The 19,929-nt window shown below is 41.3% G+C and overlaps 1 protein-coding gene across 1 annotated transcript; it reads left to right on the top strand.

Annotated features, from left to right (window-relative positions):
• Positions 1-1,848: 1,848 nt before the first annotated feature.
• LOC130994276 (uncharacterized) lies at positions 1,849-4,145 on the top strand. The gene is made up of 4 exons (XM_057919321.1): positions 1,849-2,341; positions 2,495-2,792; positions 2,859-3,886; positions 4,042-4,145. Exons 1-4 carry the CDS (start codon positions 1,849-1,851, stop codon positions 4,143-4,145), a joined length of 1,923 nt encoding a protein of 640 aa, XP_057775304.1.
• Positions 4,146-19,929: the final 15,784 nt, after the last annotated feature.

The following is a 19,929-nucleotide window of genomic DNA, read 5'->3' on the forward strand; positions in this document are numbered from 1 at the left end:
TTTACAAGTATTTAATTTCTTAAGTTAGGTTTAATTTGAGTTGTTTAAATTCTTGCCTAGGTTAAGTTTAAATTCAAGTCAAGTTTAATTTAAGTTTAAGTTTAAGTTTAAGTTTCAGTTTTTAAAATCAAATTCTTTACTGCTTTATTTTATTGCTTTTTCCTGCGATACAATTAGAAGCCCTTTAAGACTTTCCTTGAGAGATGACACTGGGTCAACTTACCATCACTAGGATGTCCTTGTTCTATTGCAAGTCAACTTAGAGGTGTTTCTAGTTGAGTCAAATTTTGGCGCCGTTGCCGGGGAAAGTTTTAGGCGTTTTAGTTGTGTCGTTTTTACTTGCTTTATTTAATTTCCAGTTTTTTTTTCTCTCGTTTTTGTTTTTACGTTTCTTCCACTCGGTGCGTTTAATCCGTTTGTTTAGTGTTGTGCATGCAGGGACGCCGTAGTCTTAAAGGCAAACTTGTGTCCCCGTTGCATAGTACGAGCGAAGGGATTTTCAGGAAGTATAGCTGCAAAGGAGTGTTCGCTGAAGACAGCGCTGCCAGCTCCGCCAATTCCAGCTCTGACTCTGAACCTGAAGTTCCAGAGCAGACCGTAGAAGAGGAGGAAGCCAGCTCTGCCAAGTCCAACTCTGATTCTGAACTACCAGAGCAGAGCGCAGGAGATGAGGAACAAGATTCGCCAGCCAGCTCTGACTCTGAGCCTTCAGAGCAGCCAACGAAGGAGGATGCCAGCTCTGCCGATACAGAGCAGAATACAGACACGGCAGAGCACGAAGTAGAAAAGAAGGAGGAAGCCGCCAGCTCTGAATCTGACCAAGCAGAGCAGAATACATACGAGGAGAAAGAAGTTATGGCTCAAAACATGGAGTACATGGGAGACTTCACCAGGCCGGTGATTGGAGATACCAACACGTCGGCAATCGTGCTCTCCACTGCTGTGAGAAACTACAATCTCAAACCCAATGACTCGAATTTTCTGCCGGTGTTCCACGGGATGCCAAGCGAGGATGCTCTGCAATTCATCCGAGATTTTTGCACACAAGTGCAAACGGTTCCTCTGCTTAGCCTCACGGAGGACCAACTCAAGCTCAAGTGCTTTTCCTATGCACTTAAAGACCGGGCAAGGACGTGGATACTTTCTCTGCCGCCCAACTCTATCACTACGTGGGGAGATGCTTGTGAAAAATTTATGCTGAAATACTACCCAAACCACAAAACACAAGAGCTGAGAACGAGGATAATGGAGTTCACCCAAGGAGCGGACGAGCCTTTGCATGAAGCTTGGGAGAGATATGAAGAACTCATCCGTCAATGCCCTCAACATCAATACACTAATGTTATGTTGATGCAGTTCTTCTACGATGGGTTAGTGCAAACTGCCCAATTTATGGTGGATAGCACGGCAGGAGGTAACATAGCTCGGAAAACTGCGGCAGATCTGAAAGAGATTTTCAAGACCTTGGCCGAGAGCTCCCAACAAAAGTCAGTCCGAGGACGGAGAGTAGAGGCTAGTGCCGTGACAAATCAGTTCGAGATGCAGCAACAATTGGCCTCGATCATGCGAGAAGTCCAACAGCTCAAGATGGAAAAGATGGAAAATTCTCCAATTCAGAGCTCAGCGCCGCCGATGACAACTCAGCCAAATCCTGCTCTGCCGATGTCAGCCCCGCCGAACCCAGCCCTACAGTACGTTGAGCCCTGTGGTATTTGTGGAGATTTCAGCCATGGAGCTAATGAGTGTCATAGAATGGGAGAGTTTACTCCGGAAAGACAAGCTGAGGTCTATGCGGCACAAGGATTTCAAAGCTACAATCAAGGGCCAAGCAGACCATATGGGCAGAACATGAATCAAGGTCAACAGAATGTCATTGGAGGATGGAGAAATCAGCCGAATGCTGGATGGGTAAATCAAAATTCTGGAGGGAGTCAATTCCGCCGACCATCCCAAATGGGATATCAACAGCAGCAACAATACTTTCCACCGCAGCCGAGCGTTCCACAACAATACCCACAGCAGTACCAACCGTCCCCAATGCAGCAAGGGAACTTTCAACCTCAACAATTGCAGAATGCGCAGCAGTTTCAAAAGCAAGTTCCACAGCAGAGGCCGTCTCTGGAGGAGACTATGCAGTCCTTCATGGTGATCAGCAAGCAGAACATGGAGATGACTAAGCAAAATTTTGAGTCTCAATCCGCCACAATAAAAAGACTTGAGACTACCGTGGGGCAATTGTCGGGCACTTTGAACCAAATTCAACAGCAGCAGCAGCCCGGGAAATTTCATGGCCAACCCCTACAAACTCACCAAGCTCAAACTGTCACTGTTCTTCGCAGTGGTAAGATGGTGGATAACAAAGTGGATGTTCCTACACAGACCAGAGCAGAGCTGCCGAGCTCTGCCTTCACCAGAGCAGAGCTGCCGAGCTCTGTCCAGCCGAGCCCAACACTACCGAACCCAGCTCTGCCACATTCAGCTATGACCAATCCAGCTCTGCAGAGTCCAGCTTTGCAGAATTCAGTTATGCCAAATACAGCCTTGACGAATTCAGACCTACAGAATTCAGCACTGCATGGTCCAGTCTTGCCAAGCCCAGCTCTGACCAAGCCAGCGCTGCCGAGCTCAGCTCCGACAAGCTCTTGCGAAGAAGAGAAATCAGAGCAGCGAAGGCAGCCAAAAGACGGAGAGATGGAGGAAGGAAAGGAAGATAAACTTCACAAGTCTACTACACCTTATCGACCTCCGATCGCTTTTTCGAACAGATTGAGGAATGAAAAGCTGGATAAACAGTTTGCCGACTTCTACAACATGCTTGCCAAGGTGAACGTGAATCTGCCCCTCCTTGATGTGATCAGAAAAGTCCCGGCGTACGTGAAGTTTTTCAAGGAGTTAGTCTCCAACAAGCGAAAGTTCGGGGACAATGAGAAGATTCTTGTCTCGGAACTTGCAAACTCGATCATACAACAGCCTCTGCCACCAAAGCAACGCGATCCAGGTAGCTTCGTGATTAAAATTGCTTTAGGAAATGGTAAGGAAGCTACGGGAATGTTAGATTTGGGTGCTGGAATTAACCTAATGCCTTACTCTATTTTTATACAATTAGAGTTAGGTGATTTGAAACCCACTCGCATGTGTCTACAACTCGCCGATAGGTCCGTTAGATACCCATGTGGGATCATAGAGGATGTTTTGGTGAATGTTGGGGGTTTGATTATTCTCGTAGATTTTGTGGTTCTTGAAATTGGGGAGGTGCATGAAAATGGTGTAGAGCACACACTACTGTTAGGAAGACCGTTTATGGCAACCACTAACACCTTGATTGACGTTAAGGATGGAAATATTAAAATGACTGTGTTAGGGGAGTCAGTGTCTTTCTCTGTACATGATAGTCGTGAAATGTCGTCTGTAAATTTTATCAACGAATGCTCATTTATAGATCCTATTGATGGCTTGGTCGAGACGGTATTTGTGCAGGAACAAGAGTGTGTGGATGTTTTTGCAGGATCGGCAGACTTGGAAGAGCTAGCTCGGGAAGCTGCAGAGTTCAGCTTTGCACTGCCCAGTTCTGGCCTGCCAGCTTTGCCGAGCTCCGCGCCGTCCAGCCCAGCTTTGCCGAGCTCAGCGCTGCCCTGCCATACAAAGCTGCCAATTGATGAACATGTGGGAGCCAGGAAGTCAGCGCTGGAACTAAAGGAACTCCCAGCCAATCTTAAGTATGTATTCTTAGAAGAGAAAAATGAGAAGCCGAGGTTCAGATCGGTAGCGATGTCCCAGAATAAAGAAGGTGTGTTGCCAAAGGACGTGTTTGACCCTGGTGTAGCCCAGTCTAAGGAGAATTTCAGAGGAGAGGGTCATCGCATGAAATCCGAGTATGGGCAGATGAGTACTCCGATGGTGGTGGAGTCTCACATTCTGCACGATCCTCACTAAGGGTCAGATCTGAAGTCGGGCTGGAGACTTTAACTCTAGCGCTTGGTGGGAGGCAACCCACCGTTGGTTTGTTTATGTTTTTCTTGTTTGGTTTTTCTTGTTCTTTAGTTGTTTGTTTGGTGTTTTTCCTAAGTTTCGGTTGCTTTGCTGATACTATGATGCTTGGTGTGCATGTCTTGTTTACAGCGCTGCAATTCTCAATATGCCGCTAGCTCTGCTGCCACCACCGCTGCTGCTCTGCTACCGCTATACTTCTCCGCGCTGCACTTCTCCGCGCTGCTCTGCCAGCGCTGACCTGATTCAGCGTGGCCACTCTTCACTCTGCCACAGACAGCGAATTCCCCTCTTCACCACATCGCACGATGCTTCAGTTTCTCCATGCCGATAATCAGGGACGTTTTCTCAACTCTTCTTATTTCTTTTGTGCCCTGAGGACATGGCATGCTTTAAGTGTGGGGGGGTGTTTTATTGTGCTTATGCTTTCAATTGGGCGAGATTAGTCTTTCTATGCTTAGTTTTTGGTCTCGAATCTTGCTAGTTTGTATGAATTTGTGGAAGAGAATAAGGTTTTCAATGAGAATTTCGGTTTTGTGTTTGTTTGGTGGTTATTCTTGTTTTACTGTTGATATATGTTTCTTGATTGTGCAAAGAATTTGAGTTTTGTTGCAACACAATTGTAAGTAAGTAAAACGTGATTTGTCCGGTAGATGTTAGAAGGAGTGTTGTCATTGTGATTGCCTACGATCGTATCTTAACTGTGAAAATGTTGGACGAATTGCCAACTTCAAAATAGCCAGCTCTGAAACATCTGGCCTGTTCTGAAACGTGACAGCTCTGAGTCTCTGCTCCTCTAGTCTAACTATGAGCATGGGAAACCACGTGAAAAGACTTTGGAGTACATTCAAATGATTTTTATTTCACGAATTATGGCTCAACTGTCGAAAATCTTAAGCTCACAAAGTGTGAAAAATGGTGATATTGATTATAAAGGCGATCACATTAGGGAATTCACTTCTAGCGGAGAATTGGGTCTGATCGAATTACTTACATTACTCTTTTGTTACTTCTTAAACTTTGAGTTACTTGCATGATCGAGAGATGTGTGTTGATTGTAAAATTTTGAATTGATTTTGAGAATGTTTTGATGGAAATTAGCATTGTTGAAATCAATCTCTTCCTAGGATTCATATGGATTTTGCTTGAGAACAAGCAAAAGGCTAAGTGTGGGGGGGTTGATTTATGCCTAATTGTTCTAATTTTAGGGGTTTGCATGTGCATATTTTAAGTTAAATCTTCTGGAAATTGGTGCGTTTTATGGTGTATTTTATGCTTTGCAGGAGATTTAGGTTTTCGAGATGAAGAGTGCAAATTTTGGAGAGTTTGGGCTAAGAATTATGTTTTTGTGCATACTCTGGCATGGGAAGCCAGAGAAATGCTCCAGATCCAGAGAAGTCATTCGCCAGAGCAGCGAAATCACAAGTCAGATGGGAGAAAAGTTATCGCAGAGAAATCAAAGCCAGAGAAATCACTCGCCAGAGGAATCACTCGCCAGAGAAATCAACATACCAGAGCAGAGAAATGTGCCAGAGCGGAAGCCGTTTCTCTGGCGAGGTCCATTTCTATGACAACATCCGTTCCTCTGGCGAGAGCAGCGAATTCGGCCAGAATGGAGATGACTTGCAGCGCGCGTCACAGCTGGAAGTTGCCTTATCTTGCACGATTCTATTGCATTTAGAATTCTACTTTGCATGGCAACTTCCATGGTGATCTAGAGGGATTTGAAGTCTATAAATAGGGCCATACTTTTCATTGTAACAAATATACTTTGCCCTAGTTTTAGACGCCATCTTTGCGATCTGTTGGCATCCGAAGCTTAGGATTTAATTGCTTTCTTAGTTTTCGATTTTAGTTGTTTAGGTTTTAATTTAGTTTTGTTTAGTTTTTATTCTTGGATTGTGATTGAGTGACACAATTACACGTTCAAGACGTTTACAGTATTTCGTATTTAAATTCAATTTATTTCTGTTTAATCATGTTTATGTTTTTCGTTCATGTTTATGCTTTCTTTTTAATTATGGAATTTAAATTATGCACTTTAGTTTCACGCCTAGATTAGTTGGTTTTTAATTTACAAGTATTTAATTTCTTAAGTTAAGTTTAATTTGAGTTGTTTAAATTCTTGCCTAGGTTAAGTTTAAATTCAAGTCAAGTTTAATTTAAGTTTAAGTTTAAGTTTCAGTTTTTAAAATCAAATTCTTTACTGCTTTCTTTTATTACTTTTTCCTACGATACTACTAAAAGCCCTTAAAGACTTTCCTTGAGAGATGACACTGGGTCAACTTACCATCACTAGGTCCTTGTTCTATTGCAAGTCAACTTAGAGGTGTTTCTAGTTGAGTCATATACATAGGGATTGAGTCTTATTGGGTAAATAGACGTTGAGTGAGAAGTCATAGTTGAGATGAGATTGGCTTTAGAAATTGAGTTTCTGACTAAGGTTTGTTTTATCACATGAACCTTCGATGACGATGACGATGTGATGATGATATATGAAGGCCCGAGCGAGACGAAGAAGTAAGTCGCCTGACTTCTTTCAGGATTAGCGAAGGACTTCAGGTGGGCAATATTTTGAGTATAAATATATCATTCGAGCTTTCTAAAATGATTTAATGATGTTATGAGTTGATCAAATGCTTTGAGATAAATGATATTTTAGAACTGTTTGACTTGCCAAATTTTGATGTTGAGCTTGTGTGTTACCCTCTACTGATGAGACGAATTCGGTCCTGCCACAAGCGGGATTTTGTGCACAGAGGTGACTGTGAGCCGTCTTCGGGTCGGCCGGTCACGGTACTTGAGAGGGAGGCCTACTTACACAGGTTCATTTACGCTAAATTTATTCCTGTATACTGCTGAGATGTGGAAAGTTTCAAACTTATAGCTCTAAGAGCAGCTTTCCTTGTTTTTCGGTGTTTGCACGCTGAGTTATATATACTTACGCCCTGCATATATTTCTAAATGTGCAGGCTAAGCGATGGAGCCGAAGACGGCTCACAGTCACCTCTGTGCATAAAATCCCGCTTGTGGCTGGACCGAATTCGTCTTATCTCATCAGTAGAGGGTAACATCCCCTTAAGGAGCTCAATAAGGTTTATTGCGCTAAACCCTGCAGGTTGATTAAGTTCAGGCGCAATAATAAAGTTTGAGTGGTACTGCTTAAGGATTTATAAAGAGATTAATTACTTTAAGCTGTCAGAGCTCTAATTAATTAATGGATGTCGGATATTTTAAATACGGAGATTTAATAAGTCTAAATACAAGCCCCCCGACTCATCACCGGCAATAAAGGGGTAAGTCAGTATCGGTTCTCTAGTGGAATGAACTGATATTTATAAATTAATTATGGTCTGGGCTGACCATAGATAAATTAATTTATTTGAGGCCCATCTTTATTCCTTGTATCTGGTCCCTGGACTGGCCCAATGTCTCCTAGCCCTAGAAGGAGAGAAAGACGCCTCCTACACTAATTCTGTGCCCACACGTATTTAATTTTATTTAAATACAGCTGTCAGCTCTCAGGAAAACACACTGATAAAATATTAGGGTTTTGAGAGCTGTGGGGCGCAGGGAAGAAAAACGTGTGGGGCTTATTTCTCTCTTGGGACTTTCATAGAACGTTGTCCATCCAACGGTGAAAGCTGAGCGGGATACAATTCAGAAGATCTGAGCTGGAGTCAGATTTTCGCAGGAAACCAAGTTCTGGCAGTCTCGGTAAAACGGCCATAACGTCCTTCACAGAACTCCGATTCAGACGAATCAGGCGGCCACGGAAAGCTCTCTCGAAGACGAAGAAGTCGTATTTCTGGGAGAAATACGATTTGAGGACGTTTGAGGCTTCAAACGAAGGCTTGAAGCTGACTGGTCTGTTCAGATACGAATCTGCGAATTCTTCTGAATTCTTCAGGTATTTCTGAACTCCAACGTGCAGCTGTTAAATTCATAGGAGCATGTTAGGATTAATCGTTGTATGATAAATTAATAATAATCCAAGAAACGATCATCGGGCAAAGCGGAACGTTAATTCAGTTTAATATTCCTTCAATTGGTATCAGAGCCCAGGATTAATTTCTTGGCTCTATTATTAATTTATGTACGATTAATAATGTGCGTTGTTTTTACTGCTGTTGTTCTTCGTGGTTCGTTGATTCGTGGAATACGTCGTTTGACGTTGTAATCGTTTTTCACCACGAGAAAATCCGTGGTTAGATTAGGATTTCAATTGTATTTGTTTTTCCGTTGTAAATCTGTAAAATCGAGGAACGAAACGAGGATGACGATGAATCAACGACGAGGAAGGTGTAAGGAGGTTGCCACGGATACGGTGTGGCACGGGCAGCGGCGGCGCCGAGGGCCGCGCGCGCACGGGCGCTTCGGCACCGTGCGCTGCGCGCGCCTGGTCAGGCGGCCGCACTGCTGCGTGCTGCTGTCACCAAGGGCTGCTGGCGAGGCGTGGCGAGGCTGGGCGAGGGCTGGAAGCAGCGGGCAGGGGCGGTGCGCGCCCGGGGCTGCGCCTGCGCGCCCGACGGGCGGCACGCTGCCGCTGCTGTTGCCGCACGCTGGAGCCGCTGCTGTCGCCGTTCGTTGCTGCTGCCGGGGACGCCAAGGCCGAGTCAGGCGAGAGCTGCTGCCGACTGTTGCCGCTGCTGGAGGTGCCGGACCGTGCTGATGCAGCGCTGGGCTGCTGCCAGCGCCGGGACGCTGCGCACGCCATGGCTGCTGCAGCACCGGCATGCTGCTGTGCGGCGCCGAGGGTTGCTGTGCGGCGGCTGTGTTGGAAGGTGGCGGCGCCGCGCTAAGCGGCGAAACCCTAGGCGGCGCCTGTTTCTCGCAAGCCCTAGCAGTTCGCGGGTCAGAGGGGTGAAGACCCGGATCCGAGGCGCGGATCCGGGTACAGTTCGCGGGTCTGGGCTGCTCCTTGCGGGCCTGGGCTTCTCCTTGCGGTTTTGGGCTGCTGAACGGGCCTGGGCGGCTGGGCCGCGGCTTTTGGGCCCAATTGCTGGACTGGAGAGGTTTTCCAGCCTTTTTAGTGGCTGTTTTGGGCTGTTTTTGCCCATTTTTAATTTCTTTTCTATTGTTTTATTGTAATAGATTAGAAATGGGATTCCACGAATGGGTCATGAAGAATTTTAATTCTTTTATTATTGTTCTTTGCATGCCGTGGTGTTAATCCTTTATGCTCATTGCATGCTGTTTTTTGTCTTTGATTGTTAATATGTGTTTATTAACTGCGCTTAGACAAGCATGCTAGGTTTATCATTTTCTTAAGCATGTTTTAGAATTCTGCGAGCATGTTTTACATGTTGCGTTCTAGATGAGCATGTTTAGGATTATGTGTTGAGCATGATCAAACCTTTTGAAAGAAAAAAGACTAAGCTTAATAATTTTATGGATGATTAAAAATTATTTAGATTTCCACAAGCGGTCTCTAGACAAAGTGATTAGCAATATGAGTAACGGTCCACCCCACGTGGCTTACTTCATGTTTGTTCTTTCATAAGTTTGTCAGATGAGGTTTCTATAAAAATATTTAAATTCATTAAAGTAGTGGGAGTTATGCAGTAACGGTCCACCCCACGTGGCTTACTCGTATAATTTTTCACGAGTACTTTAGATGATGGATTTAAATAAGATAACTAAGAAATTAAATTGAATGCGGCATGGTCCGAGTGAGTATGTCAAAATTCGAGAATTTAATTTCAAAGTTAAATTGTGGTTATTTCTAATTAATTTTATTCTTAAAATTATGTAGACCTCCACATGCGGTCTCTAGACAAAGTGTTTAGCAATTTGAGTAACGGTCCACCCCACGTGGCTTACTTCATATCTGTTTCTCATAAGTTTGTCAGAAGAGGTTTCTATAAAAAATATTTAAACCATTAAAGTAGTGGGAGTTATGCAGTAACGGTCCACCCCACGTGGCTTACTTGTGTAATTTTCATAAGTACTTTGGAGAATGGTATTAAATAAGATAACCAAGAAAATTAAATTGAAAGCGACATGGTCCGCGTGAGTATGTTAATTTCGAGAATTTAATTTTCAAGGTTAAAATGTGGTTATTGCTTAGATATCATATCAAGTACAATGTACAACTCCCCCACGGAGTCCCTTCTTGATGATGATATGGTCTAGTCAAGGTGCCAACTATTAATTTCTTTTGTCAAAAGGTTAAGTTGACATGGATAGAAATTAAATGACTAGGTAAATAGTCTGGTTGAGGAGTTCGTGTGTAACTGTCCACCCCACGTGGCTTGCACATGGAATTCTTTGAGCCGTTGGAGGTTTCATTAATATTGTTTTATCAAAAGGTTACAATATTATTGTTACGAATTATGTGCTTTATGTTCGTTACTTTCAGATATGTCTATGTCTCTTATTGTTTATTTATTCTTGCACAAAGTCTTTTAACCGGTCCACATATATTAAATGGAAGCGCAGTTTTGGATTTCTATCTTTATCACAAACTAACACATTTTTGTGTTGCTTACTACTCCACGTTCTTATGGTCCGAACAATGAGTTAACTGATGAGAAAAAGGAATTACATAAAAGGTGGCATGAGACTAATAATGTAGCTGTATGCTATATTATGAGTATAATGTCACAAACCTTGTAGCTCCAACATCAGGGCATGGATGATGCTATTAGCATCATGCTGAATCTCAAGAAAGTGTTCGGAGAGTCGGACTGAGCTGCTCATTTAAATTTGATGAGAGTAATCTTGTTATTTTTATGAGTGAGCACAACTCAGTGCACGAGCATGTCATGCAAATATTTTGACGGACTTGACTTGCTCATGGGAGTATCGACGGTGAGGCAAAAGTCGATATTATCCTGAACTCTCTTCCCAAGTCTTTTAATTAAGAACTTCCGCCTCAATGCTGTTATGAGCAAGAAAGATACTTCTTTTGAGTTACTCTAGTTACGGCTAAGGAAGTTGTGGGAAAGAGATGTGCAAGCACTTGTTATTGCCAAAGGTGAGCCATCTTCTTCGTCAAATGACGGGAAGAAGAAGGGTCCAAGGGGCAAGAAAGACAAGGGAAATAGTGGGAGTAGTGGTGTGATAAGATTGAGTATTGGAAATTTCTTCTTTCGATACTCAAGGCAAAGGGTTAAGGTACTTCACTTGCTATAGTAACTGAGACATGTCAGCTCGTTTTCTACTCAGTTGTGAGTAGTGGATAACGAGAGAAACTGATAATGATTGTTGCACCTTGCATGGCTTTTAGGCTGACAAGGTAGCTGAGAAGTGATGAGATGATTGTCTTCATAGGCAACGTGACTAGAGTCGCAGTTGTTGCAATTGGAGACTTGTCTTTAAGTACTAAAGACATAGTTTAGTTTTTTAGAGTTCCTTATCATGTTCCAAAAATTTTGAATAGATGAATCTTATGTCATTTTTGATAGTGGTGTTTCTATCATAAGAAATGACAAAGTTGTCTATTCTGGTATTTTTGAACATCTCTCTTCATACTATAACTTGTCTACAAAATACTTTTATATTGCATTTACATCATCGAACAAAAGAAAGAGAAAAGTTAAGGCTAATCTCTCATGAGGATCTTACACATATATTGACACCCTAGATTAGGTCACATCTATCTTAACAGGATCCAAAGGCTCGTGTCTAAATAGTACATTGGATTCAATCCAAGTTGTACCTTTTGGAACCTGCGAATCCTGTATAGAGGAAAAGATGGAGACCGGGTCATTCATGGCAAAGGGGATAAAGGGCCAATAATGTGTTATGAATGATCTTTTCTGATTCATTGTCAGTGTTTGGGATTCCAACCCAGTTTACTACACCGTGTAATCCATGGTGTGGTGGAGAGAAGAAATAGGTCACTCTTGAAAAAAATATGTTCGATGATGAGTTATGTATCTTTGCAATTAGTCCTAAAGAATCAGAAGGTGGTCATTAGCAATGACACACGATTCTTAGAAGTGGGCTATGAGAATAATCACTAATCCAAGTCAGATAGTGTGCTTCAAGAAATTGAAGACATTAGATAGGCAATTCCATCACCCAAGCCAAGTGTGCAAGAGTTTTGTACCACAAGACACTGCACGCACTGTTGACACACATGTGCCACCACAGATCCATTGTAGTGGGAGGGTTGTGGGACAACCCGATCGATTTATGTTCTTGGGAGGATCTTTGGATTCAGTCCTTGGTAGTGAATATAAGAGAATCGACCCAGATATCTACTTGGAATTAGTGGAAGACGAGAATGTAGATTCCTGGCACGCCTCAATGGAGAAATCCATTAAGAATATGGGTGTGTACTAGAAAATCTTGCTACCAGGAGGCAGTAAAGCCTTAGGTTGTAAGTGAGTATACAAGATAATGACAGGCCTGAATGAGCAAGGTCGTAGCTTCCGAAGCTAGACTGGTGGCGAAAAGTTATGCCCAGTATAAGGGTATAGGTTATGATGATATTTTCGCCAGTGCCATGCTCAGAACATTTGGATCATTTTACCCATAGCAGCTCACTTAAACCATCGAGGTTATGTGAGGGAGGGAGAGAAGCATCTCGTGTCAATCGCTCTCGTGTCATCGGTGATGTGGTTTATCTTGCATTTTATGTAGATAATATCCTCCTAATTGGCGACAATATGGAGCTATTGTCAAGACATAAAGTAATGGTTATCCGAACAGTCTCAAATGAAAGACTAAGGAGGTACAGTGTACATCCATGTGATCAATGTTATAATGGATCACTAGAAAAAGATGTTGGGCTTATCTCGAGTGTCTTACATTGATACTGAGAATACTCGTTTTAGTTAGCATACCGCCAAGAAAGGTTTGCAACCTTTGAGCTATGGCGTTCCTTTATCTAAAGACATATGTCTTAAGATGCCTATTAAGGTTGAGGAAATGACGGCAGTATTCTACGTTTCCGCAGTAGATAGCTTCTTGTATGGATTACTATGTACGATATCTTATATTTGCTATGCAGTTAGCATGATTGTAAGATACCTGTATAGTCCTAGTTAAGGATACTGAACTGTGGTAAATTATATTCTCAAGTCCATGACTAGAGAATAAGGATAGTTTACTAGTTAGACAGTTTAGTTCCTTTTTGGGTTATATGATTTCGGATTTCCAGGCTGACCGGAACAAAGAATAATTACCTCGAGCTATGTGTTTTCCTTGGGAGGTAAAACCTTTTGGTTTGACCACTACCTCCAGGGTCTAAGAATGATTCCTAGTTTGCGTAAGAGCATCACCTTCGTGGTACCTCAAGTGCAGTTGCAAACTCTAAGGAATCCTAGAACCACAAGGGGTCTAACACATGGAGAGTAAGTACCAAGTTATACGATTATTCGTAAATCGAGGTTATGTGCTCAAAGAATAAATTCTCACATATTGAAGAAACCTACTGATCTTTTCACAAAAGGCTTATCGCAAATGGTCATTGAAAGATGGGAATGCGATTGATGCCAGATTGATGCCACCCACTTAGGAAACTTTAAGTATAAGTGGGAGAAGTGTTAGGTGATTGGTAAATAGACGCATTGTATACTAAAAGTTTGCTTTAGTATAAGTGGGAGATTGTTGGATTTGTATACTGAAAGCAAGAACGTTTTATGCTTGTATACAATGTTTCCTAAGTTCACTATCTAATCTCCTATCTGATTGTGTTCATGATTGCATATGTATGTTCTTTATCTCTATATAAGTAGATTATATGGTGTGTTGTAGATCACAGAAGACCATATAATTGGAATAACCTTAAGAGATATAATATGATCACAGCCGAAATAACTCTAGGACAAGTTATTGGTTTAGGCTGCAGTATAGATGGAAGTAGTTTGTCTTGGCTACTTGTCTATACTGGTACGTCATTACGTATTGATAGGACCACAGTTGAGATGTATTCTTCTATCTGACTTAAGTGAAGAATCAAGATCTCGGTGACTTATAAGATCTTAATACTAATAAGTATTCAAATATATATGTTAATTCGTATATCACTTTGACTTACTATGGGTGAAAGTTATATACTAACTCGAGTACTCTGTATCTTGGGTGATAGCGGTTAATATATGATATTTGATTATCTGTATTAGTACCCGTATCCGGTATAGGATAATGACATCCCCTTAAGGAGCTCAATAAGGTTTATTGCGCTAAACCCTGCAGGTTGATTAAGTTCAGGCGCAATAATAAAGTTTGAGTGGTACTGCTTAAGGATTTATAAAGAGATTAATTACTTTAAGCTGTCAGAGCTCTAATTAATTAATGGATGTCGGATATTTTAAATACGGAGATTTAATAAGTCTAAATACAAGCCCCCCGACTCATCACCGGCAATAAAGGGGTAAGTCAGTATCGGTTCTCTAGTGGAATGAACTGATATTTATAAATTAATTATGGTCTGGGCTGACCATAGATAAATTAATTTATTTGAGGCCCATCTTTATTCCTTGTATCTGGTCCCTGGACTGGCCCAATGTCTCCTAGCCCTAGATGGAGAGAAAGACGCCTCCTACACTAATTCTGTGCCCACACGTATTTAATTTTATTTAAATACAGCTGTCAGCTCTCAGGAAAACACACTGATAAAATATTAGGGTTTTGAGAGCTGTGGGGCGCAGGGAAGAAAAACGTGTGGGGCTTATTTCTCTCTTGGGACTTTCATAGAACGTTGTCCATCCAACGGTGAAAGCTGAGCGGGATACAGTTCAGAAGATCTGAGCTGGAGTCAGATTTTCGCAGGAAACCAAGTTCTGGCAGTCTCGGTAAAACGGCCATAACTTCCTTCACAGAACTCCGATTCAGACGAATCAGGCGGCCACGGAAAGCTCTCTCGAAGACGAAGAAGTCGTATTTCTGGGCGAAATACGATTTGAGGACGTTTGAGGCTTCAAACGAAGCCTTGAAGCTGACTGGTCTGTTCAGATACGAATCTGCGAATTCTTCTGAATTCTTCAGGTATTTCTGAACTCCAACGTGCAGCTGTTAAATTCATAGGAGCATGTTATGATTAATCGTTGTATGATAAATTAATAATAATCCAAGAAACGATCATCGGGCAAAGCGGAACGTTAATTCAGTTTAATATTCCTTCAATGTTCCAGTGTCGAACAATACTACTATGGGTACACCCTTCAACTTGCCTATACCTATTAAATTCCCTCGATTCTTGTCTGGTACTTTCTGCTCAAGCGCGAACACTCTCTGGTGATGAGGTTGATTCGCCTGCGGGGCTGGTAGCTGCCTTCTTGACTGACGTGGTCGATAGGTTGGCTGTTGTCGCTGTGGTAGAGGTAGCGATAAGATTTCCTCCATCGCTTTGAGTTGCGGCCGAAACTGACTCGATCGTCCTCCGCTTCCACTTTGCTGGCGATTCGGACACTGGTTCGAGTAGTGCCCGACCCTTCCGCAGGTATAGCACACTACTACAAAAGTTTACATACATAACAGTGCATAGATAACGGTTTTTCAAAAACCGTTATGTATGAGCGCACTTTTAGGAATAGATAACGGTTTTACGAAAATCCGTTATCTATGTAGTGTTGTCTAAATGCATAGATAACGGTTTGAACAAATGCGTTATGTTTTTGCGTTATCTATTAGTTACATACATAACGGTACCACAAAACTGTTATGCCGACCGTTATCTATGAACATCTTTTTATAACGGTTATTTTAACCGTTATATATGAGCGCCTCAAAACTGTTATGTATTATTTTTTATATTTATTTTAAAATTTAATAATATTATAAAAAATTAAAACCCTAACCTCCCCCACCAAATTTCCCCAAATCAGACCTGCCTCTTTCTCTCTTCACCATCGTCGTGCCAGCCACCGCCGTCGCGACTCGCCGCCACGACCAGCGCCGCCCGGCACTCGTTGTGCCCCTTATCTCGCCATCCTCTGTCTGTTTACCTGTAGCAGTAGCTGCGGAGATATCTCTCCATCTCAAACCCGCGTCGCCTGCCACCAGCCATGTCGACTCGCCGCCACGTCTCGCGTCTCTGCCACACCGGCCGTCTGTTCACCGCCCCTTTAACCCTAGGCGCCACGATTTAATTTGAATCCAAGGTCAGTACATATGACACACACATCTTCGCTTACGCATCTTTTCCCCCTGACTCCGCCATTGTTTCCTCTGAATCGGTTCCCGACCTCAGGGTTAGGGTTCCGCCGAGCAGGATTTTGAAGAAGGCGTCGGACGGCGCGGTCGTTTACGGCAGGTATCTGCCGGAGAACAGCGGGTGGAATTGCTTTAGCAAGGTTTTTGAACATCTCATAATCATTATCTTTGATTGATTATTGCTGGTCTCTGAGCTAAAATAAGTCACGGAATTAACGGTCTCTAATCTAATATTTTTTAATGCAAAAGCTTGATTTATTTGAAAATAGGGGATTATAATGATAAGGTAATTTCGAAATCTGCATTTGATTCATATAGAGATTCTTGGGAATTCTTATTTACAAAGGTAATGTGCAGGAAAAGCCTAGTTCAATTGTTTGTAAGTATTGCTTTTCCTGCTAATGTTAACTACATTTCTTCTCTTATCCTACATATGGTAGTCATTATGTTGCTGAATCTAGAAGTATATACAGTATTAGTTTTGTTAAATAGCGGTCATACCAATATCATACCGTTATGTCTCTTAATTCCATGGATTTCTTGCTGTTTTCAACTGGTGTTATTGGTTGATCATTTGATGTGGAAGTTTGGCATGCTGGATCTTTTTCATGTTCTTATCTTATATCATTTTTTGTTGTTAATCTTGTAATGTAACCACTACTTACCTATGTGCGCTTTTTACTTGTGATTTCCTGTAAAAATAGTGACCCTGCCGTCTAAAGCAGTCATTACTAACAGCAATAGAGACTGAATATATCCTCTGGCCAATTAGTCAATCATTAACGCTTCTGCAGAATTTAGGTGGTCCTTTTCTTCTTAGAAACTCTTCTTTATGATAATTATTTTGTTCCATACCAGGTCAATAACTATTCCCCTGGAACCACATCGGGAGAAGATACATGGTGCTGGGAACAGAACTTTATAAACGTGAATGTTGGTGTGGAGGATGTTGAAGGGATTACATTCATTCAAAAAGGTTATTGGATTAGGATAATCTCCAGCCATGACGTGGATGCTTACTTGGTACAAGCAGACAGTTCTCGTGTGAACTTGAAAATCAAGGTCATATCATCATCTGATTGTTGAAATCTCTCACCTATGATTTTTCATGAAACCATCGTTATAATTGTTTTAAACTTGCAGAGAGGTTCCCAAAAGATTTGTGTAACGTCTCCTGGTGTCCATGAACTCCATTTCATCGACTCATGTATTTCTTTTGGGAGCTCCAGTCTTCCAACTTAGATCTTGTCCAGAAATATCAGTATGTTTAAGGTTTCCATTATATTTGTTTAGGTCTCAGTAGAACAAGATGGCTGCCAAGCTCCAATTGCTCCGTTTTCTGGTCGATTGGGACTATATATTGAAGGATCAGTTTCACCCCCTCTTACAGATGTTAACATACGAGTTGTTGCCGAGGGTGACAGCCAGGTTTCTCCCCTCAAGCGAGGGGATACAGCACTCTCTGCACTATATGTCGTCTCTAATTTTATTTTCCTCTGAAATGTTGAATCAATTACAGCTGAGTCTGTCAAACGGATGGCAGTAAAGACACAGCTAAGCACATTGAAGAAACCCGAAGATGGTAATTTTGTCATATGCATTTCATTTTGGCTCTTGAGGTTTTGATTGCTAATTCACTATACCCTTAGTTTTTTTCAGTTTTATGAAGCCCCTGAACTTTTACATTTTGTTTTAGCAACATAAACTTTAAAATTCAGGGCAAGAAACTGATTTTGCCTTGGTTTTGCTGTTGCAATTTTGGATCTTGTAAAGGAAATCTAATTGCTGCTGCTGCTTGATGTTGCAGGGAACGGGGAGTCATGAATGACACTTTGAAAGAAATGTTTTCTTGCCTTTGTCGTCTAATGTGATTCATGATGTAGTGTGAAACAAAAGTCAACATATTGTTTGTTATCTTTTTCTTGTCCAGTTTTCTTTTATTTCACATATTTTATTTGGATTATTTTTCTATTGGCAGGTTGAGCTTGTGTGTCGGGTTCTCTCCTAAGTTAGTTGCTGCAAATTCATCATAGCAGGTCAACTAGTTCATGAGGACTTGGCGCTAGAACACATAATATGATAGATTTTTGTTTTAGCTATAAGATAGTTGGTACTTTCAATTTTTGAATCGAAATATGCAATGATCATATGTACTTGATACTTGGTTCATTTGGATGGTAATGTATGAATATTTTGGATGATATATAATATTGTTATTGGTGATTTTATCATTTTGTTGTTTTAAAGTTATTTATTTATTTCTTAAGATAAATAACATAAAAATCGAGAAAAAATATTAAATATGCTAGTTGTAGTTGAAATACATAACAGTATAAAAAGTACAAAAAAATCGTTATGTATTTCTATCAAAGATAACGGTAAAAACCGTTATAAAAAGTAAAAAAAATTGTTAACTATGATAGAAAAAAAACAAAAAAATACAAAACATAACGGAAAAATCCTCATACATAACGGTAATAAATCGTTATGTATAAGCATTATAGATAACGGTTTCATACCGTTATGTATAGAAAAAAAACTGTTAACTATGATAGGAAAAAAAGCAAAAAAATACAAAACATAACGGAAAAATCCTCATACATAACGGTATAAACCGTTATGTATAATCATTATAGATAACGGTTTCATACCGTTATGTATAGAAAAAAAACTGTTAACTATGATAGGAAAAAAAACAAAAAAAATACAAAACATAACGGAAAAATCCTCATACATAACGGTATAAACCGTTATGTATAATAATTATAGATAACGGTTTCATACCGTTATGTATGAGCGTCTCGTACCGTTATCTATTCTCACATACATAACGGTTTTTAAACCGTTGTCTATGATACGTATCATAGATAACACCACTATACACAACGGTTTTTTTGCTCATAGATAACGGATAAAATCCGTTATCTATGAGCGTTTTTCTAGTAGTGGCAGCTATTCTGTCCCATCTTGCATTCTCCTAAATGTAGTTTATTGCACTTCGGGCAAGGCGGTATCCCTCGCGGTCCTTGAGGAGTTGCTGCTGGGACAGTTGGGCCAACATAAGGTCGTTTGTCTCGGTTCTGATATTGCGGTGGTGCATTCTGACTCTGCCACGGCTTCTTGGGACCTTGGCTCCGGTCGTCCCATTTTCTCTTGCCATTTTGGCCTTGTCCAGCAAAAGACTGATTTCCCGCTTGAAAATTCAGGTTTGATTGTGGCATCGAACCTTGACTCGGTCTCTCTGGCTGCATTACCAGTTCCATGTCTAACGCTCGGTTCAAAGCCTCAGCATAGGTTAGCGCACTCTGACTTGCTAAAACGACTCGTATCTTGTAACACCCCATACTTTTCCCTTATGTTGTGAGATAGTGTTTTAACACTATTGAGAATACTGAGATGTCGAGATGCGAGATTATTTTCTTTTATGACCAGAGAAGACAAACTTCCTTTTAATAGAGTTATGAGTGGACAAGCCAATGATGGAATTGGAATGATGAGATTTGAGAAATGAGTCGAGTTAAAGATGCTGATTGAATTGAGTTGAGATTCTATTTTACTTCTGACCACCGGGAATAGAATTTCCGGATACCGAGTTATCAGAGATTGACTGTCCTATTAAGAAAAATAGGAATAATGAGTTTGACATAGAGTCGAGGAAGAGAGGGAGTGAACCCTTGATGATGCAACACCCTGTATTTTGGTTACCTTGAAATAGTTTTGAAACACTATTGAGGACCTTGAGAGTTAAAGACTAGCTTACCAAAATCGAGAGGGAGTTACCGATGGATGGTAATATGAGTAAAATAAAGATGTTGATAGAATTGAGAATGATGT

The sequence above is a fragment of the Salvia miltiorrhiza genome, chromosome 7, assembly GCF_028751815.1.
Source record: "Salvia miltiorrhiza cultivar Shanhuang (shh) chromosome 7, IMPLAD_Smil_shh, whole genome shotgun sequence".
NCBI lineage: Eukaryota > Viridiplantae > Streptophyta > Magnoliopsida > Lamiales > Lamiaceae > Salvia > Salvia miltiorrhiza.